Raw genomic sequence first — 24810 nt, forward strand, 5'->3', positions numbered from 1 at the left:
TTTGTAGAAAGAGCAATATGCTTTTCTGTCTGAATCAAATCGGCAAATTAAATACGGTACAATTAAGGCCATTATTAGTTACAAAGTATAAATAGAAACAGAATCTGACGATTAATCGATCACTGAGACATTGGGTATGAGAGCCCCCGCCATTGACTAATTTTCGGAATAAGGAAAGATATTGGCCAATATCAACTTAAGTATGAATGTCGTTTGTAAGACAAGAGGTCTAACCTAAAGTGGACAGCAGCACGCTCCCCAATTTTCCAAATTTTTTTTGTAATTCACACATTGTATGTTTTGTGTTTGGGAAGAACAGGTCTTTTCTAGAATCCACTATACAAATGTATTTAAAGTAAAATCAAACATCAAATTTTCTCTTAAAATGCGTTAGTGCACATGCTCTGGAGATGTCAAAGAAAAGCAAGAGCAGAGCATTCCAACGAAGAGAGTGAGCTAAGTTCTCCGAAAAGCAATAGCTCTCCTTATTTGCTCGCTTTTTTGCAAATATTAGGTTCGTGTACACTGTACAGACATTTTTCTTTCCGACTCACGGCAGAATAGCAAAGGCAACCCCAAAGTGGAGGACACGTTGCTCTCGGTAAAAATGCTGGTGACACTCCTACTTGCAAGCAAAAACAACAAGAATGTCGATGGCAAAATAATGGCGTTGCTGCTGTCGATATGGCAGTCACAACTGCCGCCGCGCCAGTTTCTGTGACAAACCAATTGTGTACTTTACAAGCGGCAAACGGGGGTCATTGTCGTCCCAAATAAATTCCAACCAATAAAATCGAAGACTTTCAGCAGCACATCACTCCTCAGCTACAATTCTTTTTAACTTTTTTCTTCAATGGTTTGAGAGTCTTTATTTTCTCTTTTTATCTTCAGTTGCATGGGCGACCACACATTTTTTACGAGCGAATAAAAGTTATCATATCAATGGTGAGCAGCATTTACTCGCTTATGTATTACATGGCATTACTACATAGAGGATATACATACATATACTGACTTCTTTGTTTTTTACTCCCACAACATGTTGCTCGGATTATAAAATTTTATTCGACCAACGGTTGTACACATCAATTTTTACAGTGAAGTTTTGTAAACACCTCGAAATCTTCTATCGCCTTTGAGCTTTTAATTTTTTGAAATCGCGCAGAGAGAAAGTATCCAATAGTTGGCTTCGTCCGCACTCAGGCATTCCTTATTCATTTTGAGTATACCGTTAAAAATATGCACTCGCACCTGTACTTATGTACGGGAATGGTGATTACGAAAAACTGCTGCAACGAGCGAATGCATGCAACGTCACAGTCTCTGCAGATTCCCTTCCCCGAAATTCAGGCATTTTGGACACAAAAATTCGGATTATCGATTTTCTAACGCAGTAAGAGCTTATGTAAGAATGATGTGTGCACATATGCATATGTTTCAACAGAAAATTTTGGGAATTCACTCGACGAGTCTCGTGTAACAAATAGATGAATCTCACCACGGTATCGTTGGTGCTACATAGTCCTCAAGGCCAACGAGATTAATGTGCTGTTTGATGACCTACTCATTACGCAGGCAAATGGTGCAACGTGTGAAAGTGTAACCGGTCATCAGCTGCTGCCCTCCCCCTTCACACTTACAGACACACACACACACTTTTCATTTAGCCGTCTACAAATGAACGTCCTCAAACATGCATTTGTGGTGGGCTCGTGGACGGTCGCAAAGACCCGAGAAGAGAGAATAATTAAGAAAAGGACAATTTCAATTTGACACGCAAAATGCGAAATGTTTACGAACAAATTAGAAATTGATTAAGTTGATTGTGGTCGAACGTTGACAGCTAGACGATGGACAAACCAAGCCCACGGCATAGATGGGCAGTCAGTCACTTTTGCCATGAAATTGCACAAATTAAAGGGAAGAAAGGACACCTTTTTTTCAAGATATCGATCGATTTTACCTCTAAATAGTCACCTCATTCTTCTCTTTCTGTTGTGTGATACTACGCTATCATCTAACTTTGTACAATATGCACTGGACCCTACGAAAAGCAAATATATTCCTTTCTAATATTACCTTGTAACTCGAAATTGGAGCCACTAGTTGCTTTTAACTACCGTGTCGTCTCTTGTGACGTTTTTTATGCTTTTGCCTTCCATATATTAGACTGGACATTCTCTGAAACAGAATATTTCGTATTGAGAAGCGTTTTCGAACTTGCTGGTATCCACCCTATACCAATTATTAAAGTTCAAAGGTGACATATTTGTTGATATACCTGATTGCTATTTTCTATTGGGACAGCTGAAGAATGAAACTTCTCCAGCAGCTTCAAAGGTATGCTGTTTAACATTTGAATTTAAAACTCCCTAAATTTTGTTATGGCATTCTCGAGCTTTGAACTGTCAACTGAGTGGATTTGATGCCCTGAGCCGCTTCCTGTCATCGCGGAAATTGCATTTGTTTTATTTATTTGAGTTTCCGCATTTGCCGCGGGCGCGTTCAGTCATGGCTTCGTGCTCCCTGCCGCCGTTCGCGCCACCTACTGCGTTTATGTATCAATTTGCAGCTAATGTGCGTAGAATGTCGCGCGAAGGAGATAAATGCGCTGCGAAAAAACATTAACTCACACGACGCTCTAGCTCTTGGCTGGTACGACTGCCGTCCGCCGCCTGCCGAAAAGAGCAATTACTGCTCGGTACGCACATGAACTTTCGTTTGGCTCTATGTGTGCCACAAGGCATATCATAACATTTTCATTTAGCCACGCTTCACGTCATTTGCATCGATGAATTTATGTGAGCATTTATGTATGTTTGCGGGAGAGGGCAGGGGTACGAATGCCTCAGCACTTCCTTGTCGCTTTGTAGGCATTTAAGTTGCCATTTATCTTCCAGTCGACTGACTCGCTAATCCTGTGCTGGTGGACGCTTTTGGGGCTTTGCGTCGGTGGATTCTAACTTTATGGCGCTTCCGTTTGCCTTCGAGCTCCGTTTGGCTTTGCTCAGTTTCGGTTTTCTGCTGCGGGAGTGTCGTAGTGTGTCGTCTTAGCGACAAAACGTGGCGCGTAATAATTTCTTTACCGACGCCATTGTCTTTGCACTTTATGAATTATGGATTCACCATAAACATACATATGTACGACTCCAAAACGGCTGCAAGTGAACGGCAGTAAAGTGAGAAGAAGCTACATGTGAGCATATGCTAACATTAGAATAGATTTCCGATTGAGGTGAAACTTCCCTTTACTGTATTCAGAAGGCCTTGTTGCATTGAAATTTTAGCAGTAAAGATTGTAATTAATTCTTCGAAAGTTCCTAAAACATAACACGATTTTTTTAATTTTTAATAGTTCTAGATTTTTTGAGTTTCAAATGATGGACATTACAAACCCATGTAAAGATTTCATAAATATCTCGTACTTCGCTCGATTAACTTAAACTGATATGGAATCAGTTAGTTATCAGGTCAAACGTATTTCCTTGATTTGGATACGGTGCTTCGTACGTACTCCAATTGGGTGACAATCAAATGGATTCCGGAATGAAATATTAGAGCCAGGTCTGATAATTGCCACATATCGACGAAATTCGGGTTTCTTACAATTGAACACCCGTAACGACCTATTTTATTCGCCCATCTTCAGCGAGAAACTTACTAATGGTTGGTTGACCTGGCGCAAATACCGTATAAAACTCATCAAATCACTTGTTGGTACTTGTTGGTATCAGCACCTTTCCTAAATTTTAAATATTCATGTATTTCTTGTGTTCTGCAAAGCGCTCACCCACTTGGCAACGATAAAAGAGCGTAGCAATTTGAAAGCGCTTCCATCATCTGTTTCGTACTACAAAGTGAAACTTCTTAACAAAGTTCTTTCACTTGCCTGGCAAAAGTTCACGCCAAGAAAGTCTCAAACGAAAGTTTTCAGTTAAGCGAAATCAGAAATTAGCCAAAGTTACACATATACATACATACATCCTCGTAGTTGTTTGCTGATTAGCTCGGAGTTCGGTGAGTCCAACAGATGCTGGAAGCTGTTGCATGCATGCAAATTTAATTAAGAATTCCACAAATTCTTTCAATGCCAATTCACCAAAGGCAAGCCAACAAAGTCAACTGTCAGCGCTCGCACTGCTGCCGTCCGAATAAACTTCTAACCACAGCCGGTATTGGCTAAAGTCAGCGTCAACCCTGCACAAATTGACAAACAAAACAAAGCTAACTTCAGCGCCCTCTACATACATTCGCTTGTATGTATGTATGTATGTATGTATGAAGACTTGACGCTCGACTGTTAGAATGGTTTGTCGGCGAGTTTACACAACCCAGCAGCAGCGTTTTGCCAGAGTAGAGCTCTTGTCTATTCATATACATACGTACATATGTTTGTGTTTCGTATTTAATGAATTTAAAATGGTGCTCGCAAAGAGTCGCCCGTGTCCCTAGACCAACCCAGTGGAGCCGCAGCTTAAAATAAGTATTTTTATTTCGAAATTCCATGGGCAACAGCCACGCACGTGTGTGCTGGCCCAACCAAACACACACATTAATGAGTTAACAACAAAGGGGAACAGTGGTCAAAGCGTCATCGTTTTATTAACGCAAGATTAAACATATTTCCGGTGGGCAGTAGGAAGTGACGCTGCCAATAGCTGCTCTGTAGCGATGTGGCTGTGCAAAGGCAATGCAAATTTGTGGTCGGGCATTGTGCCAGCCACCAGAAGCAGCAGCTGAAGCATTGGACCGTTTCTGTTGTCGCCGGTGTCGGTGAATGGTGAATGGCGCTGCCACGCTGCGTTCAAATTGACCGGAATATTTGTTAATGTGATTCTTTGGTTTGTGTTCCCCACGTACAGCGGGCCAACCCAGCAGCATGAATCACTGAAGAGTGACATCGCAGTAACTCGGGCACTCCCATGCCATCTAACGCACTTGCAATCTAACGAGGAGTGTAATTAAATCGTCGACTCACTGTTGTGTATCCCGAGGCAAGTCAAACCAACCTGAAATTGACTTGATTGCAAATTAATAATTTTTGTTTTCTTTTGATTAACAAAGTGTAATGAATACTAGTCGCAAATGATTTTGAAACCTTCAACTCTGCTTTCCGAATATTTATATTTAATGCATACATTCGTCGAATGAACCAAATATAGAAACATACATTTATAAGTAAAAACAAGACATTGGAGCTCGCACAATAAAGGAGTGTGGCAAATGTACATATTTGAGATTGTGGAATCGTATTATCCGCTATATTTATAGAAAAAATTAAGTGATAACGAAGTTTTGAGTACATTGGAGTTTACTTTGAGAAATGTCCAAATGGCGTTTCTTAACCAAACACCGCTTGGAGCTTTAACCAACTTCCGCACCTACTGTCGGCCGCTGGTGCTCGGTTTGATGGGTTTGGGCGTTGGTCGATCCTTTTTGTCGCGCTTCATGTAATCGTAGGAATCGGCATTTGTACTGGCAGCACCTGCATTCCCAGTCAACGGTTTTTCATATTTGTAAGCTCCTGGCATGGCTTTGTTTGCCTTCATTAAATCGTCATAGCGGTCGTATCGGTTGGAATAATCGTAAGGCGTGCGCACAATTTCTGGCAAATGCGCGTAATATACTATGCGCCTTTGATTTCGCGGATACTCCGGATACTTTGTTGATGCGTAACTATTACTAGCGGGATAGTTGACTGCGGGATATGGAGACTTATCGTAGATTTCATTATTGTACATAGGAACGTATTCTCTAGGCTCCGGAATGTCATAACGTCGATCGGGATAATTATAATATAGTTCAGGGTATTGCGGTACTCGAGGGCTATAGCTGTCATATGGATCGTAATGCCGACGGTGTAAATAATGGTCCTCATAGTTGTAAGGATCATAACGAGAATATTGTTCATCGAACCTTGAGAAATATTAGACTCATTTTAAAATACTTTTTCTTATATGATTATGTAGATGGAATCTTACCCGTCGTAGCGACGTAAATATGGCGCATAAGAACGAGATGGATACATCTCATAGTTGTAGGTTGGCGCAGTAATGGGGTATTTCATATCATAATGAGGCTTTGCAACTGGAAGTTTAGGCACAAATGGCTCTGTCAGCTCCTTTGCGCCATCATTCAGGTCCTTTTTGGGTTGCGTAATGAAATTTACACGAGCTTGTCGTCCTCGGGACGCGTAACTAGTACTGGCATCGGCCATAACATCTTCCCTGTCTGTTGTTGTTCGCGATGCACCACTAAGCGCTGACGAACCATAAGCGTCATTCCAATTGGATATGTGACGTTGAGAATAGTAATCATAGTCGGGATCCATTACTTGTTTTTCTGCACGTGGCATGTCAGACTCCAACTTATCCTCCCCATTATTTTCCTCTTTCCCGTGCACCTTTATTTGCTGTGTACCGATATTTTGAGAGAATTCCGATAAGCCATTCGGTGGCGTTACACTTGCCAATGGTAATCCCTTAGCATTATCATATTCTAATGTTGAGCGTTTATTGCGGATAGCTTTATGGAAGCCGGATAGCAAGCTTCTGGCCTCGTAGTAGTTTGAATCAGTGGAGTAGTATTCTGGGCTCTCGTCGAACTCGAATCCTTCAAGTATTTCAACATCCTGAGGTATTTGCATAGCACATCCCAGAAGAATACAGGAACTCGCAAATACAGGATACACCAGCACCCATAGCTTAGTTGGAGGACCATGCATATTCAAGCTATATTTTGTGACCTCCCTGTAAGATGAGCAAAAAATGTGTTCGAGGAAGTTGAAAATATTTATGCTTTTGAGCTTATTTTGCGTTTGTCTTAGACTTTAAAAATTTGCACTCTTTCAGACTATCCTATATCAGCAGCTCAGCGAGCAGCGTAATCAACCACTCGATTCAGGTTCTGAAAAGCGACTGCAGTGCTCAGCGGAAATTCAATACAAGGCATCCCCAAAAATCATTTGTAGCACCAAAGTACATATGTATATTTGTAATGGCCTTTGTGCGATCCGGCATATAGAAAACACAACTGTGTCGCTTATCGTCGAACGATCAGAAAAACTGAGCTCTCGCATCGGAATCCACAACAACACCTTCCTATGTTACCAACAGTAACAAAAGAAACAGTTAAAATAAAAATGAAAAAATACATATAATAATACTAAAAACAGCAACGATCTAACTAGGCAACGAACCCGCTAGCTTCGCCACAAAAGTGGGTTGCACTCCCGGAACCACAGCAACAACAATTTAACAATCATGCGACATTTCAGTAAAACAGATCCGCTCTTTCTGTTCGAAATCACTCAAGCGCGATAAAACTTCATGCGCACATACATATGTACATATAGTACGTACGTAAGTGTTTACGCATCACTAAAAAGCCATACCGCTCAGTCTAGGTTTACAGGCTCTTGTGAATATGCGCACCCAATGGCAAATTGGAAGCATTCTTGTCAAAAAATTATTTTAGGTTAGACTCGAACTAGAAACTAGCTAGATTCGTTAATCACTAATGGAATTTAGTCTTTTTTGATTAAATTTGTAAGAATAATTTCAATTTCTTTGTTATGTATACTTTTGAGGCCTATGTATTCGCCCCGAACTTTTGCAAAATATCAGAACATTTCAAAGTGATATATTCTCGTAGTTCAAGAATTTGCATAAATCGTACTCACTGTACAGAATGATCCGACCATATTGCTACTAGTTTTTTGACATGTATGCCATAAAGCAACTAAAACAAAAACAACAGTAATGAAATGTTTTGCCCATATTTTGCACCGGCATGCGTGACATCGATTTAATGGTGGGAACGTTAAATGTGGCACTCTGTCTATGCCACTAGTGCTAACATTTCATTCATTTGTCATAAGTTATGGCCAAGGCAAGTCTTCAATAAAAATCAAGTGAATGCAGGCATACAATTACACATAAAGATTCATACGCATGCATATACATACATATGAATACATATAATACATATGTCTATGAACTTAACGGGGACACACATGAATGCAAAAAAAAAAAAAAATGGATTGATGCCACATTCATAAATATATAAATTTGTACAGTTAAAACTATTACTACAAATATCTTTTACAGCTTTGTCGCTCATTTGTTTATCAAATTTACTGCAATGGTAATTGCCCCAGAAATATCCGAGATGATAGACAAGTTTAAATGATGGGGAAACACGTAAGCGTAAAATGCCAAGAAATTATCAAATTACAAAAACATTTGTACATACGAGTGCAGATACTTACATTAATTATTAAACCACACAAATTTTTGCAACAGATTGATTTAACTGAAATACATACATACGCCCACGGAAAGTCCACAATTAGAAGTATTCTTTTTGATAATATTGTAGTTTTACTTCAGTAAACTTCGTACACAATTGAACCGCTTTAATCCATTCGTTGCTGCTCTCTTTGGAATATTTGGCGATATTTTCAGTCAACTTTAAGGTGTGCTTTAAAAATCTGAAATGAAATCAATATCGCAGGAATTTGTAAAAAATTAAACAAAATTGTAATGAAAGAACGGATTATATAAATTCAGTTATGTCTGTCTGTCCGATGAAACTCATTGCACCAATTCGTTGATTTTTAAGGGTACAAAACGTACGAGTACATTGGTTGAACAAAACAAGCAAATAGAACAGTTAGAAGGGAGTTATTTGATAATACCAGTCATGAAAATGGAAATTAAATGTATGCTACACCACTTTTCTCTTCGCATGACACCTAAAATTCACTTAGCAATGAAGAAAATCTTCGTCAAAATCTTATATACTTTTAAGAACTCAGAAACCGAATACTCCGTTACCTATATTTAATATTAATTTAATTAACCTTTTTTAACAAATATTCGTGCAACAAAAGCTTCGACATATCTGAGCATTGGTTTACTTAAAATAGCAACAAAATATTATATAAACACGGAATGCAGGTACATTGAGCGCCCGAAAAGTTATATCACCCGTACATAGCAAAAATGCGATCTTGGGTTAGTTGTAATCTCTGTCCTAAATATCTATTTCTGTAAAAAGTTTAAATCTTGATTATAATTGAAATGTATGGCTTTACCTTAACAGGGTTTTAGAAGTCCCTTCCTTTTGAAGAACTGAATCATCAGTTTGCAGCTTGCTAAATATACACATGAGACAAGTCAAGATTTCTCTCAACACATTACAAATATTTGGCAGAGTTTCCAGCAATCGCTCCAAAGTGCGTCGTCTTTTAGAATGCAATTCACGTTGTTGCAACAGCTTTAATTTAGTTTCAATGGAATATTCATAGTTTGCACAAGACATTTGCACAAATTTTGCATTTCTTAACACCAAAAGATTTACTTCCGATTCCTTTTTTGGGCGATTAAATATTTTTATATTTGTGGGCGCTGTTTTCTCGCTTATAAAACTTAAATCGTGAGCATTTCTGTTCATTAAATGTTTTTCAGTCAGCTTTTCATATTCCTCTATTGCTGTATGCAAAGCATTTTTTGTTATGCAATTTAAATGAAAAATACTTTCATATTTTTGAAACGGCTGCTCAAAATGTAATAAGCCCATGGACAGATGAAGCAGAATGTCACACAATTCCGTATAATCTATAGCAGCAATATCAACTTCACCATGACTAATTTTATCTCGCATACGTGGTCCATTTGGAGCTATAAACAAATCATATGTAAGTTTGAGCATGCCCTCATTTAGTACATCTCCATTCATTAGTTTGTTTTCACTATTAGTATCCTCAGTAATAACGTTACATTCAAATATTGAATCCATTGTGATATAGTACTCATCCAACTTGGCAGTAACATCTAAATCATTTGCTTCTGCATATATCAGCCTTAGTAATAATTCGATTTGAGGTATGATCAATATTACGAAATTCCAATGCTGTTGTCTTTCATAATATTGCAATAGTCTATACCAGTACTGTTTAAAATCTTTGGGAAGTAACACATTATCTCTTATTTGTTCAAAGTATTCACTCTCTTTTAACGATTTTGAAGGTAATGAAAGTTGATTTGAAACCTGATCACATAATATTTTAAGGTCTGTAGCTTTCGGACGTTCAGACAACTTATCAATTTTGTTTTTTTTCAGCACAGAGCCCAAACTGTGTATAATGATTATTAGTATTGAGGTATAATAATTTGGTATTTCTTTAGGATGTGGAAAGCCATGCCAAACAATGTTTCGCAGATTTATTGCATTGGGCGAACCCATAATTATTCTTAATAAGGACATCTGAAATGTGTACGTTATTTTGTAGTAAATATTTATGTTTTACACATAACTCACTACTCACTATTTCTAATCCGAATATACTGCCGAGTTCTTCTGTGCGTAATAAGTCCCGCAACAAATGTGGTGGTGTACAATTCCCACTGCTAACAAAGTACAAATTTGCCAACGCATTTTCCAGAAGTGATGTTAAAACTAGAGTTTTTTCTACGCTTAATGTTTCAGCGATTTCATTTGATTCCAAAAATTCTAACAAATATTTGCCATTGCCTCCAAGCCAGTCAACATTTAACTTTTTTAAATCCAATTGAGCATTGAAGTACAAGAAGTGAATACCTTCGAATATCGGCTGCAGCTTTCGAAAACAGACTAGGTACTCCTCATATCTATAATCTGTAATTATTTAACAAATATTATTATTTATTTTAGTACTTTTAAATTATTGTATATAAAAGTACCTGTTACACCGGGCTTCAAATTATCTTCATATAATTCATACACTCTTTTAAAATTTAATGTCCAATCAGAGCATAAATATTTCCATATTTCTGTATTTGGGAATTTGTTGTAACACACATAAAATTCTAAAATTCGTTTATTTATTAGTTTGCGCTCATTGGCATTATCCATTTTCGTTTGCATATTACAATTTACAGCTGATTGGCGATGACAAAAGTATTCTGTCGATAAACAAAACAAAAGTCATTCAGAAGAAACTAAAATCTTCTATTTTTTTACATTTATAAAACATTTACAATTAATAATATTAATTCAGAACACGATTTGTACTGGAATTTAAATTGTTACTTAAAAAGAAGCTTTCGCATATCGATAACATCGATAAAGGAAAAAAAACTTTTGAATCCCGATAACAATACGCCTATTCGGGCGATATTTATAGCCAAGCAACTGTCCGTAATCTATTACTACAAATTATCATTGGCAATATTCGTAGTGACAGGATTTGTTATCTTGATAAACTATGTATGGATATACAGTAGTTTTCCGAAATAACGAACACATTAATTGTCAGGACAATTCGTTGCATCGAATTTTTCATTAATTCGAGTACTCACTTAAAGGTATGTTTTTCAATAAAAATGAGTTAAATATCCCTTAATTGCAGTTTAATAAATTGCTATATTAAATATTTGCTAAAAAATGAAAAATCATAACAAAACAATTCAAATCCAATAAATTCTTCCAAAATGGACCAATTCTGAAACTTATACTTCTATTGGGTGCTAATAAATAATTTTAAGTTTTTATATAAAATAAAAAATTTTTCATTTTGCACATTTCCTTTGAATTTTCTCAAGTTTTATCTTTAATTTTCGTTCAATGTTGTTTGATTTTTCTCTGTCTTCATACGTCTTCTTCATGTTGTTCGGTTAACCGAGTACTTACAAATCACCGATGTTCGTTATTTAACGTACTCAATGTACCAAATTTGCTTGTTCGTTATAGGCGGTTTTTGTTAAAACGAATATTCGTTATTTCGGAAAACTACTGGATTATATTAGATATTTCAACAATGTGAATTATAGTGAATATATGCCTATAATGTAAAGAGAAAAGTCTCCAACAAATATAAATATATTTGCTTTCTTCATCAGACATCTGTATATTCATCTTTCCAATCGAAAAGCTCTACAACTATATTGAACTGTGACATGCGGGTAAAGCAGTACGGGAAATCTGGAAATCCTTATAAATATATTTCTTCAATAAATCATAGTTCATTACGCTTATGTGAGAAATCAGAGGCTCTTATTTGAAAACAATTTCCTCTAACCGGAAATTAAATCTGAGGTTGATATTATTTCCGAATTGGGTGAAATCTACTACCAACCAAATATTGTAAAAGTATTGTTCTGAAGATTTCTACTTCAATACGTATGAACATGCATACATATACATATACATATGTACAGTGGAACTTCTCTCACTCAAATCACCATAACCAACAAATTCGAGTTAGAGACTTCGAGTTATAGAAATTTTCATTAAAACATAGATTTTTCAAAAACATAAATTTTTCTGTAAAATATAGATTTATACACAGCTTTAATCATTTACTTCGCAAAAAAAACCGTTAGAGTAATATCATATTTATTGTTTTAAAATTTTAAATTTTTTATTATGCCCTGATCGAAAATTGAAATTTGACTTCTATTACCAATTCAAGAGTTCGAGTTATAGAGATTTTCGAGTTATAGAAGTTCCAGGTATGGAAGTTCCACTGTAAAATAATCGTGGGAAGTCAACTAATCAAACACGAAGCGGAACGGCGTTTTAGAATCGGTATTTTAATCAGTTAATAGACAGCAGTGATAGCAAACAATTTGAAATGACCTTATCAGAAGGGTAAATGAAAGTCGGAGTAGAAAATGAAAGTGATTCTAACTAAGTGGGCTCATTTCATTGTATAAATTTGTTGAATTTAAGCCAGCTCTGCCGGAATACCGCATTTGTTCGCTTTCTAGTTGTGGTAGATAAATAGTTCACACAATGAAGGCACAAATCTTTGCTTTCCTCTGGTAAGTGAAACGGCTAAAATACGGACACAATATTCATATCATCGGTCTACAATCTGTTTCAGGGCATGTATCCTCTGTGGATCATTTGCTGATTTCAACAGCGAGAATAGCGCAAAGCCATGTGAATTGGCTCACAAAGGTGAAAATATTGAGTTTCCGAAGGATTTTTCGTTCGGCGTGGCAACCTCGGCCTATCAAATCGAAGGTGCATGGAATGAGGATGGTAAAGCACCTTCTATGTGGGATACGTATACTCATGAACACCCCGAAAGAATTAGTGATCATTCTACAGGAGATGATACTGTAGAATCTTACCATCGTTTCGATCAAGATTTGGCAGTATTGAAGGAGCTTAAGGTGAACTTCTATCGCTTTTCTATTTCATGGTCCAGGGTGCTGCCCAACGCAGATACTTCAGTAAAGAATCGAAAAGGAATCGATTACTATAACATGGTAATCGATAAGCTTCTGCAGAACAATATCAAGCCTATGGTGACAATGTTCCATTACGATATGCCCGAATCGTTTAATGAGTTCGGCGGCTTCACAAATAGCTCAGTTATTGATTATTTCGAGGCATACGCTTCTTTCTTGTATGAAACTTTTGGTGATCGTATCAAATGGTGGATCACATTTAACGATCCCTATGTATTCTGTGGTATGGGATATGCCGAAGGTACGTTTCCTCCACTGGTGCACAGTCCTGGTGTTGGGGACTATATTTGCATGGATAATTTATTGCGATCACATGCACGGGCTTATCGTTCCTACAAAGAGAAATATTACAGTTACCAAAGGGGCAAAGTAGGTATTAATATTAATCCCGCATTTTTCTATAGAAAAGATGGTCAAACCTCTGATGAGCTCGTGGATCGCGCATTGCAGTATCAAGTAAATATTTCACCAAAAATCACAATTTTTTATAGTTTAGCGTTATATACACTCATTGTTTATAGCTCGGTTGGTTGGCAGGTCCAATTTATAATACAGGAAATTATCCATCTGTCATAATACAAGACATCGCGGAAAATAGTAAAATTGAGGGGTTATCAGAGTCACGTTTGCCTGTCATAAACAGTACCTGGTCCGATATTATCAAAGGATCTGGTGATTTTCTAGCAGTTAATTATTACACTTCTCATTATGTTGAAATAGCCACGCCTCCCGAAGGTGAGGTACCATCTAAAGAGTACGATTCAAAAATAAAGGTTTCTATGGATGATAAATGGAGACGTGCCAAATCTGAATGGCTATACTGCGTACCGCAAGGACTTGAAGACGTATTAAAGTGTGTATTCTGTTTTTTCAGTGAAGAAAGCCGCGTTTTATATATCTCACTCTCTCTTTGAACTTATGTATGTAGATGGATTCGTGACAAATACAACAACGTTGAAGTATTAATAACGGAGAACGGTTGGAGCGACGATGGACAATTAGACGACCCTCAACGTATCGACTATCTTAGGGTAATGCAAATTAAATTCATAACAGTATCTATATTTACTCATGAACTTTGCAGGCTCATTTGCAAGCCGTTCTCAACGCAATAAATGATGGATGTAATGTCACACACTATACTCACTGGAGTGCAATGGATAATTTCGAGTGGAACAAGGGATACACGTAAGTTTTAAATTAAAAGATATGTATTTATTGTAGTCATTATAATTATATCAATTACATTTCGCTACAGTGAGAAATTCGGTCTCTATTCTGTGAATATGACAAGTGAAAACAAAGAGCGCTTTCCCAAGAAATCAGCAGCATTTTACACGAGCGTCATAGATAGTCGTAGAATTCTCAGATAGGGACACAAACATCGTGAAGTGAAACATCGATGGTTCGACGCAACGATGTTTCCTCAAAAAACATCGAAATCGGAATCAAACACATCGATCATTAAAACATCGATGTGTTTTTGAACTATTAACGTATTACTATTAACGTATCTTAAAAGTTAGTATAAAAATCTAATTTAGTTCTGCCTCTGAAATTTTGCATAAAAATATGAAATGTCGTTGTTAGTGTGTCTTAATTGATACATTATATTTACACTTAGCTTTAGCTGCTTAAACTTGTGTCAATAAATAACAACAATTTGGAAATTTTTTTACTGTTAGTTTTCACGGTTCTTCGGGTTTTCTATTGCGTGATAGCTGTCCAGGATTTAGAAATTAAATAAATTAGAGATTTTTATTTTCTCTAAAATTAATTCATAAAAGACGAGATTTCTTTAATTTTTTTTGTTTCAAAATATTTATATATTATTTATTGCGGACACATTCGAATGTTCTTGGGTGTGTAAATACATTTTTATGTATGTTGTTGGTCGTATAGGGATCATTGGCCTTTGTACAAATACATACATATGTGCACGTTTTATGCTAATATTTATGAGCATATATGTTGTACATAATCAGATAATGTAAATAAAATGAGAAGGGGCAAATGTTAACTCGCAACTTTATGGGTACTAAATTATAAGGGAACATCGAAAGCCACTTCGAAACGAAAAGTACATATCGCTCATTTACTTGAATAGTGTCACAACCCAAAAAAGTCGATTTTTTAGGAGAGCGATTTAAAGTTTTCAATTGTCTCTTATCTATATAATATAGAAAAATGCCATCAATTTATTGACAAATCTAGTGGCCTGTAATATAATAAATACAATGTTGTGCATAAATGGACCAAATAGAGTGTACAAATGCTTTTTCCTTGGCATAAATGTAACCCACTTTGAATTATATCGTTATTTGTGAAAAATATAAATCAATTTCGCCGTCATAAGTCAAATGTGTCGTTTTTGCTGAAAAAACCAATATGCAAAAAAATCGTTGTAAAACAAAATGAATCGTTCTTTCTGAAAAGAAAGACAAATGCACCTTTTAACAATATGTGTGTGTTGGAAGACAAAATATGTCGTTGTTTCGTAAAAAAATTATAACTATTTCTGGCACAAAAACTGGTTAAAAAATAATGCAACATAACAAGTTTAAAAACGACACATTCTTATTTCACGGCTTATTTTCCTACGCATCGGAATGAAATTTTTATACAATATGGACGATGAAATTGCGCACATTCCTGCATACTCAACTCAAAAATCGTACTTTTGAGTTATGACACTATTCAAGTAAATGAGCGGTATGTATTTTATTAAAAATTTTTAATTTATTTTTACAAAACACTTTTTAAATGAAAATATAAGAAGCAAGGAGGGGCTAAGTTCGAATGTAACCGAAAATGTTATACTCTCGCAAGCTATTTATTTATTGTTATTCAATTAACACACAATTCGACCCATATATTCGGTAAAGTCTAATAAAATAATGAAACTAAGTACTACGATAAGAGGTTTCAATTGCATAGAGAATACGGCCAAAGAGAAACTTTGGATTTTTTTGTGGAAACATTTATATTATGATTTTGGTCCCTTTTATTTATCTTTTCACTTAAGGGCAATTCACTTTATACATATTTTATTACTTTTTCGACGACCATGGTAAATACATCGGCCAGGGGAGAGACGTAAAGTTTATGGTAAATAATTATTTTACCAAAAGCAAAAAATAAAGTTAAAATAGTATTACAAACTAAAGCTACTCTCTTTACTAGGTGAATAAACCATAAAATTAAAATAACAAATCAATAAATCCACTCTCTATCCTAAATAAACTAAACATATATTAAATATAAAATCTTAAGATCTTTCAAAACCTTTTACTGACTTTTGAAAGAAGTAATATATCTATTCCTTTCAAACGATGATTTGGCATGGGAAGAGTCTGGCCAACCTGATCTTATTTATATATACATCTACATTTCTCCTTTTTGCAGTATGGCGCCAATTACAAATACCAATAGAAACCAGGTCACTTTTTACCTGCGGAATGGCGGGCTTACTGATCCTCTGCTTCCACCAGCGGGTACTGCATCGAACACTTTCCAAGCTGAAGCGCTTTCGTCCCTTCGAACAACATGACCAAGCTAACGTAGCCTCTGACTTTTTATTCGCTGAAAAACTCATCGTTCCATCATCTGCGGTATTCGCATTTGCCAATTTCAAAGGACCATACAACTTCTTATATATGGTATAATATGGTATATAATTTAAGGTTTCTGGTGTTTTCCCTTACTGAATTACAGCATTTTTAGTAGTTTTCAACGTGACCTTTGTATGGGAGGTGGGCGTGGTTATAATCCCATTTTCTCCATTTTCGGACTATATAAGGAAATGCCTGAAAAAACGACCACTGAAAGTTTCGTTTATATAGGTTTAGTAGTTTACCTGATATGTACAAAAAACTTAGTAAGAAAAAAAAAAAAATTAAATCCAAATATGCACCTGCCTGGAACAATCGTTTGTACCAAATTTTAAGTTCATAGCTTAATTTATGGCTTAGTTATAGCTCTTTATATGTTTTCGGTTATCGCCATTTTGTGGGCGTGGTATTGGTCCGATTTCGCCCATCTTCGAACTTAACCTTCTTATGGTGCCAAGAAACACGTGTACCAAGTTTCATTAAGATAACTCAATTTTTACTCAAGTTACAGCTTGCACGGACGGACAGACAGCCTGATCATTTTGATATATGTAACCCTATGTCTCACTCGTTTAGTTTTAGTACTTACAAACAACCGTTATGTGGACAAAACTATTATACTCTCTTTAGCAACTTTATTGCGAGAGTATAAAAATAGCAAGGGGACAAGCCAGGGGACTCTTTTAGAGACTTTTAGAGGGAGACTCTTTTAGACTTTGTAAGGAATTTCAGAAAACAATGTTTTAATTATGCAGTAAATTGTAATGTTATTTAATACACTACATTAGTATGATGTGATTCATTAAAAAAATAGCAACATAAAGGACAAAAACAATAATTTAAGCTGATTGCCGCACAAGTTATAATTTTCTGCGTATTAAAAAAAAAAAAATTGATGGAGGGTCTAAAACTAACGGAGATATTCAATATTTCGTCCGACGGTGCACTGTGGCGCGCGACAGCAGGCGCATCACGATCGACTTATATACCACACTTGGCTTAAGTATATAGATTATTTTCATTCAAAATCAGCTGTTAGAATAAATATGTCAATTATGCTCACATTTTTTAAAAATTTTGTTAAATAAATATCATGTAAATTTAAAAATTTGTCGTTTAACCGACAATTTTTTATACTCTCGCAACCTGTTGCACAGAGTATTATAGTTTTGTTCACATAACGGTTGTTTGTGTCACCAAGAAATAAAAGAGTTAGATATGGGGTTATATATATATAAATGATCAGGATGACGAGTGGATTTGAAATCCGGATGTCTGTCCGTCCGTCTGTCCGTCTGTCCGTGCAAGCGATAACTTGAGTAAAAATTAAGATATCTTAATGAAACTTGGAACACACATTCCTTGGCACCCTGAGGAGGTTGCTTTCGAAAATGGGCAAAATCGGTCCACTGCCACGCCCACAAAATGGCGAAAACCGAAAACACGTAAAGTGCCATAACTAAGCCATAAATAAAACTATGGAAATAAAATTGGGAACATAGGATCGTGTTAGGGAGGGGCACATTTGGATGTAATTTTTTTGGGGAAGTAGGCGTGACCCCGCCCCCAAATAGGTTTTTTGTAGATAACTCGCAAACCAATAAAGCTATATAAACCAAACTTTCTGCAGTCGTTTTTTTTTGCCATTTCCTTATATAGTCTAAAAATGACAGAAATCGGATAATAACCACGCCCACCTCCCATACAAAGGTTAGGTCAAAAATTACTAAAAGTGGGTTAACTCACTAACCAAAAACGTCAGAAACACTAAATTTCACATAAGAAATGGCAGATGGAATCTACACTCAGATTTTTTTACAAAATGGAAAATGGGCGTGGCGTCGCCCACTTATGGGCCAAAAACCAAATCTCAGGAACTACTCGACCGATTTCAATGAAACTTGGTTTGTAATAGTTTCCTTACATCCCAATGATATGTTGTGAAAATAGGCCAAATCGCTTCACAACCACGCCTACTTCCTATATACCAGAACTTTGAAGACGATCTGAATCGTTAACTTTACAATATATAAAGTAAGCACTAGTGAAGATATCGATGCAGAACTTTGCACAAATACTACGTTTATAGTGTGGCAGCCCCATTCTTAAAATCACCGAAATCGGACCATAGGTTGTAAAGGCCCCATATATCGAACATGAGGACCTTGCTGCTTCTAACCTAATATTAGGGTTTCCAACTTTCAATGGACTTTATACAATATATATGACGAATATGTGGGTCAAATTGTGTATTATATAATATTAATAAAGTTAAATAAATAAATTGCGAGAGTATAAAATGTTCCGTTACACCCGAACTTAGCCCTTCCTTACTTGTTTTAACAGAATTCGTATCTATCCGAATATTTAATAGGCAGAAATATCATTTAACAGAATATTTAATATTCCGAAAGTTTGTTTGTCAGTATACTAATTTGTTAGACTTTTTCTTTATCTGAATTTTTAATAGGTAGAAAGATCGTTTTTGACTTATAAAAAAATTAGTAACTTATAACTTCCATAATATGGTTTTGAAATCATTGAATTTTAAGTATCTTTGAAGCTTTGGATGCAGAATATTCTTTGCAATTATTTTTCTTTCATCCTTAGGGATAAAGCAATGAAAGCTTCTGGAGACTGAGATTGTTTTAGCTTTTGAAAATCTTGTTTGAAGACGCTTTTCATTTTTTTTGTTAGCAAAGCAACAAAGTGGATATTTTTCCAAATTAGAGGAATCATTAAAAGCAGGTGAATTCATGAAATTTTGACCCATATATATATATATATTTACGAAATTCTGTGATGTTCTTTCATAAGGAGGTGAATCTGCGAAGAGTTTAATCTTTTAAACCTCAGAATTACCTACGGTAATAGTGTAATTTGTTGAGTTCCTTCTTATTGTTCGAAAAATTTTCGATGTGATAAATGATGATAAATAATTTTAGAAGAGCTAATATTTTCGCCTTCTCATTTTATTTATATTCACTGGTAAAAGTATTGTTCTGAATCTTTCCACTTTAATGCGCATGAGCATACATACATACATCGGGGGAAATCAACTAATAACCAATCAAGCACGAAGCGGAACGGCGATTTAGAATCGGTATTTTAATCAGTTCATTGACAGCAGTGATAGTAAACAATTTGAAATGACCTTATCAGAAGGGAAGATGAAAGTCGGAGTAGAAAATGAAAGTGATTCTAACTAAGTGGGCTCATTTCATTGTAAGAATTTGTTGAATGTAAGTCAGCTCTGCCGGAATACCGCATTTGCTCGCTTTCTAGTTGTGGTAGATAAATACATAGTTCACACAATGAAGGCATAAATCTTTGCTTTCCTCTGGTAAGTGAAACGGCTAAAAGACGGACACAATATTCATATCATCGGTCTACAATCTGTTTCAGGGCATGTATCCTCTGTGTATCATTTGCAGATTTCGACAGCGAGAATAGCGCAAAGCCATGTGAATTGGCTCATAAAGGTGAAAATATTGAGTTTCCAAAAGATTTTTCGTTCGGCGTGGCAACCTCGGCTTACCAAATCGAAGGTGCATGGAATGAGGATGGTAAAGCACCTTCTATGTGGGATACGTATACTCATGAACACTCCGAAAGAATTAGTGATCATTCTACAGGAGATGATACTGTAGAATCTTACCATCGTTTCGTTGAAGATTTGGCAGTATTGAAGGAGCTTAAGGTGAACTTCTATCGCTTTTCTATTTCATGGCCCAGGGTGCTGCCCAACGCAGATAGTTCAGTAATAAATCAAAGAGGAATCGATTACTATAACAAGGTAATCGATAAGCTTCTGCAGAACAATATCAAGCCTATGGTGACAATGTTCCATTACAATATGCCGGAATCATTTATTGAGTTCGGCGGCTTCACAAATAGCTCAGTTATTGATTATTTCGAGGCATACGCTTCTTTCTTGTATGAAACTTTTGGTGATCGTATCAAATGGTGGATCACATTTAACGATCCCTATGTATTCTGTGGTAAGGGATATGCCGAAGGTACGTTTCCTCCACTGGTGCACAGTCCTGGTGTTGGGGACTATATTTGCATGGATAATTTATTGCGATCACATGCACGGGCTTATCGTTCCTATAAAGAGAAATATTACAGTTACCAAAGGGGCAAAGTAGGTATTAATATTAATCCCGGATTTTTCTATAGAAAAGATGGTCAAACCTCTGATGAGCTCGTGGATCGCGCAATGCAGTATCAGGTAAATATTTCACTAAAAATCACGATTTTTATAGTTTAGCATTAAATATTTTCATTGTTTATAGCTCGGTTGGTTGGCATATCCAATTTATAATACAGGAAATTATCCATCTGTCATAATACAAGACATCGCGGAAAATAGTAAAATTGAGGGGTTATCAGAGTCACGTTTGCCTGTCATAAACAGTACCTGGTCCGATATTATCAAAGGATCTGGTGATTTTCTAGCAGTTAATTATTACACTTCCAATTATGTTGAAATAGCTACACCCCCCGCTGGCGAGGTGCCATCCCGAGAACACGATTCAAAAATAAAGATTCCAGTAGATAATAAATGGAGGCGTGACAAAACTGAAAGGATATACTGCGTACCGCAAGGATTTGAAGATGTATTGAAGTGTGTTTTTTTTTCAGTGAAGAAAGCTGTGTTTTATATCTCTCTCTCTTTAAACTTATGTAGATGGATTCGTGACAAATACAACAACGTTGAAGTATTAATAACGGAGAACGGTTGGAGCGACGATGGACAATTAGACGACCCTCAACGTATCGACTATCTTAGGGTAATACAAATTAAATTCATAACAGAGTCTATATTAACTTATGAACTTTGCAGGCTCATTTGCAAGCCGTTCTCAACGCAATAAATGATGGATGTAATGTCAAACACTATACTTACTGGAGTGCAATGGATAATTTCGAGTGGAACAAGGGATACACGTAAGTTTTAAATTAAAAGATATGTATTTATTGTAGACATATTAATTATATCAATTACATTTCGCTACAGTGAGAAATTCGGTCTCTATTCTGTGAATATGACAAGTGAAAACAAAGAGCGCATTCCCAAGAAATCAGCAGCATTTTACACGAGCGTCATAGATAGTCGTAGAATTCTGAGATAGGGATGCAAACATCGTGAAGTGAAACATCGATGGTTCGACGTAACGATGTTTCCTCCAAAAACATCGAAATCGGAATCAAACACATCGGTCATTAAACATTGAACTATTCTTAACGTATCTTAAAAGTTAGTACAAAAATCTCATTTAATACTGCTTCTGAAATTTTGCATAAAAATATGAAATGTCGTTGTTAGTGTGTCTTAAATTGATCATTATATTTACACTTAGCTCTTAGCTGTCTGTTATGTCAATAAATGACAACATTTAAAAACAACAACTCGGAAAATTTGTTTCACTGTCACTTTTCACGGTTTTTCGAGTTCTCTATTACGTGATAGTTGTTCAGGATTTAAAAAGCAATCGTTCACTCTGGACTGAAGTTTCGTCCCCATTCCGAGGACAGTTTCTCTTCGTCGCTGCAGCTTCAACTAGTAGTTCCGTAATGTTTCAAAATTCACGTATACTCGTACGAATCTTTGTAATCTAATATATGACAAGTAATGCCACTTTTCGTTGTAATTGTTTGTAAATGTATGGGCTTTGTTCGGACTATTTAATAGAATGTTTATGTGAAGTTTGCACAAAATCGGTAGATTAAAAATTAAAAAAAAAAACATTAAAAAAAACTATATTTGGATGAAAAACTACTGCAGGATGCTCATTTGTATTGATTTTTATAAAAAAAAAAAAGCTAACCTAACTGATACCTGAAATCCATAGTGTAAATTACAAGTAAGGAAAGGCTAAGTTCGGGTGCAACCGAACATTTTATACTCTCGCAATTTGTTGATGTAATTTTATAAAGATAACACAATTCGACCCATATATTCGGCATAAACTCCAATAGAATAACCAAAATCATCATATGTAGTATAGGAGGGCTGAGGTAATTCCTGAACCAAATAAGATAAACTATATCGATATATCGCATATTAAACGATTTATAAAGCCCATAGCGTTTTTGAAAAACCTATAATTAGGAATATAGGATCTAAGAAAAGTTATGACCCGATTTTAACAATTTTTGGTACAGAGAAAAACTATTATAAAAAAAACGACTATTTCTCTCTGAATAATATTAAAATATCTGAGAGATTTACCTATACTTTCGGTGAAAAATTACCCTTACTCAATAAGTTCTTCATGTTTGATATCAGGGTGTCAAGAAATCGGTCTACAGCCACGCTCACAAAATAGCGAAAACCGAAAACCTATAAAGTGTCCTAACTAAGCCTTAAATAAAGCTATAATAGTACAATTTGGCAAAAAGAATCGCACCAGGAAAGGACATATCTGAAGGTATTTTGTTTGGAAAAGTGGACGTAGCCCCGCCCCTAAATATTTTTTTATATATGCATAAACTAAACTTCCTACACTCGTTGTCCTTACGTACCCCATCACACACCATAAAAATTTATATAATCGGATAATAACCACGCCCACCTCCCATACAAAGGTTATGTTGAACATTACTAAAAGTGCGTTAACTCACTAACGGAAAATATCAGAAACACTAAATTTTACAGAAGAAATGGCAGAGGAGAGCTGCATTCAGATATGAAATAAAAATGGAAAATAGACGTAGCGTCGCCCACTTATACATATATCTCAGAAACTACTCGACCGATTTCAATAAAATGGTACATAATACTTTCTTGACATCCTGATGACATGTATTACCTTGATGGTGAAAATGAGTGAAATCGGTTCAAAAATTACCTCAGCCCTCATATACTATAAATAATGATTGGACTTTATGTCGAATATATGGGTCAAATTGTGTGTTATATTAATAAAATTAAATAAATAAATTGCGAGAGTATAAAATGTTCGGTGACACCCGAACTTAGCCCTTCCTTACTTGTTTTTAGGTAAAATTGACAGTAGTACAAGATCGAGTATCCAGCGCAGTATGTTTGCATCCAATCCAAGGTTATCTGTACTTTGATTAAATTGTGTTCTTAAAATATCAATGTTTTTCTTGCCATTCATTATTCCGGTGATTGGGACAAGTTTTCCTACTCCAGCTGCAGCAAAGCATCCACAATACCTGATTGAAAGTCTACCATGTTCACGATTTGGAAAACCATCTTCTCCGTACATTTATGCAACGGAACAGAAAACAAAAAATGTTGTTTATCAAGTTGCGTTACATTGCAAATAAATGCTGTTCAACATAATATACAAAAAAAATGTTGTTCATGGTTGAATATTTGAAATTGTGAATTTAACCTTTTATCTGACTGTGTGACAGTTATGTTACAAATCGTTACATCTTCAAACTGTTGCAAAATACTCCGCGATGGTAAACGTGCATTAGAAGCATTTAACCGAACACAAAAAGATGTATACAATCACTGTACAAACCAAGATGTATTGGAGGTTGATCAATGATTTTATTGTCTGTCGATTTCCCCCAAAAACTGCCAGTAATTCCAAATCATCGAACCTATGTACATATGTATGTCGTTATGTGTAGAAACTTTAGCTAACAACAAACATGAGAATTGCATTGCTGAACGATACACTGAAGATATCTCTGGATTTCCAATTTTTGTAACTTTGTCTTATCGGAAAACGAACTCATCAGCAAAGAATTCCCAATCACAAATATAATGATGATGAAGATGTACTTAAACCACATAATTCAGAATGAGATCGTTGGTACACTTTATTCATTCAAATCTATGTAATGTACTGTGTAATAAACGAAGAAGACACCAACTATCCAATTGCATTTTTAAACTTATTATGTGTTTGGCTTATCACCGCACAATTTACTACTAAAGATTGGCTCCATAATAATCATGCTTCAAAACC

General features: G+C 35.8%; 5 protein-coding genes across 9 annotated transcripts in view; 2 read left to right on the plus strand and 3 right to left on the minus strand.

Moving 5' to 3' along the window:
- LOC105212799 (protein disconnected) overlaps positions 1-8397 on the minus strand; it is an 83224-nt gene extending 74827 nt beyond the window's left edge. Inside the window, exon 1 of the mRNA XM_054231921.1 lies at positions 8270-8397. The gene's annotated coding sequence lies outside the window, so the exon portion shown is untranslated. The remainder of the gene's footprint in view (positions 1-8269) is intronic.
- Positions 5106-6724, minus strand: LOC105212802 (uncharacterized). The gene is made up of 2 exons (XM_011185082.3): positions 5982-6724; positions 5106-5916 (listed from the first exon to the last, which is right to left on the minus strand). The coding sequence occupies exons 1-2, from the start codon at positions 6722-6724 to the stop codon at positions 5382-5384; spliced, it is 1278 nt and encodes a 425-aa protein (XP_011183384.3). The 3' UTR covers positions 5106-5381.
- Positions 6502-11006, minus strand: LOC105212801 (endoplasmic reticulum membrane-associated RNA degradation protein). 5 transcript variants are annotated; one of them, XR_008471452.1, is made up of 5 exons: positions 10725-11005; positions 10331-10659; positions 9098-10269; positions 7199-8491; positions 6502-7100 (listed from the first exon to the last, which is right to left on the minus strand). XR_008471452.1 is itself a non-coding variant. In XM_054231920.1 (5 exons), exons 1-4 carry the CDS (start codon positions 10906-10908, stop codon positions 8350-8352), a joined length of 1827 nt encoding a protein of 608 aa, XP_054087895.1. In that variant the 5' UTR covers positions 10909-11006; the 3' UTR covers positions 6502-6749; positions 8331-8349. The 5 variants fall into 5 exon arrangements, 4 of the variants coding, with proteins under 4 accessions (XP_054087895.1, XP_054087893.1, XP_054087894.1 ...); XM_054231920.1 differs by having other exon boundaries at positions 6502-6749; positions 8331-8491; positions 10725-11006; XM_054231918.1 differs by having other exon boundaries at positions 8331-8491; positions 10725-11006.
- Positions 11007-12518: 1512 nt separating this feature from the next.
- LOC105212859 (myrosinase 1) lies at positions 12519-14917 on the plus strand. The gene is made up of 6 exons (XM_054231922.1): positions 12519-12806; positions 12869-13697; positions 13763-14094; positions 14170-14272; positions 14326-14429; positions 14500-14917. Exons 1-6 carry the CDS (start codon positions 12778-12780, stop codon positions 14612-14614), a joined length of 1512 nt encoding a protein of 503 aa, XP_054087897.1. The 5' UTR covers positions 12519-12777; the 3' UTR covers positions 14615-14917.
- Positions 14918-20041: 5124 nt separating this feature from the next.
- On the plus strand, positions 20042-22425 carry LOC128922169 (myrosinase 1-like). Its single transcript, XM_054231822.1, has 6 exons — positions 20042-20061; positions 20258-21086; positions 21151-21482; positions 21546-21648; positions 21702-21805; positions 21876-22425. The coding sequence occupies exons 1-6, from the start codon at positions 20042-20044 to the stop codon at positions 21988-21990; spliced, it is 1503 nt and encodes a 500-aa protein (XP_054087797.1). The 3' UTR covers positions 21991-22425.
- Positions 22426-24810: the final 2385 nt, after the last annotated feature.

The sequence above is a fragment of the Zeugodacus cucurbitae genome, chromosome 5, assembly GCF_028554725.1.
Source record: "Zeugodacus cucurbitae isolate PBARC_wt_2022May chromosome 5, idZeuCucr1.2, whole genome shotgun sequence".
NCBI classification, from domain to species: domain Eukaryota; kingdom Metazoa; phylum Arthropoda; class Insecta; order Diptera; family Tephritidae; genus Zeugodacus; species Zeugodacus cucurbitae.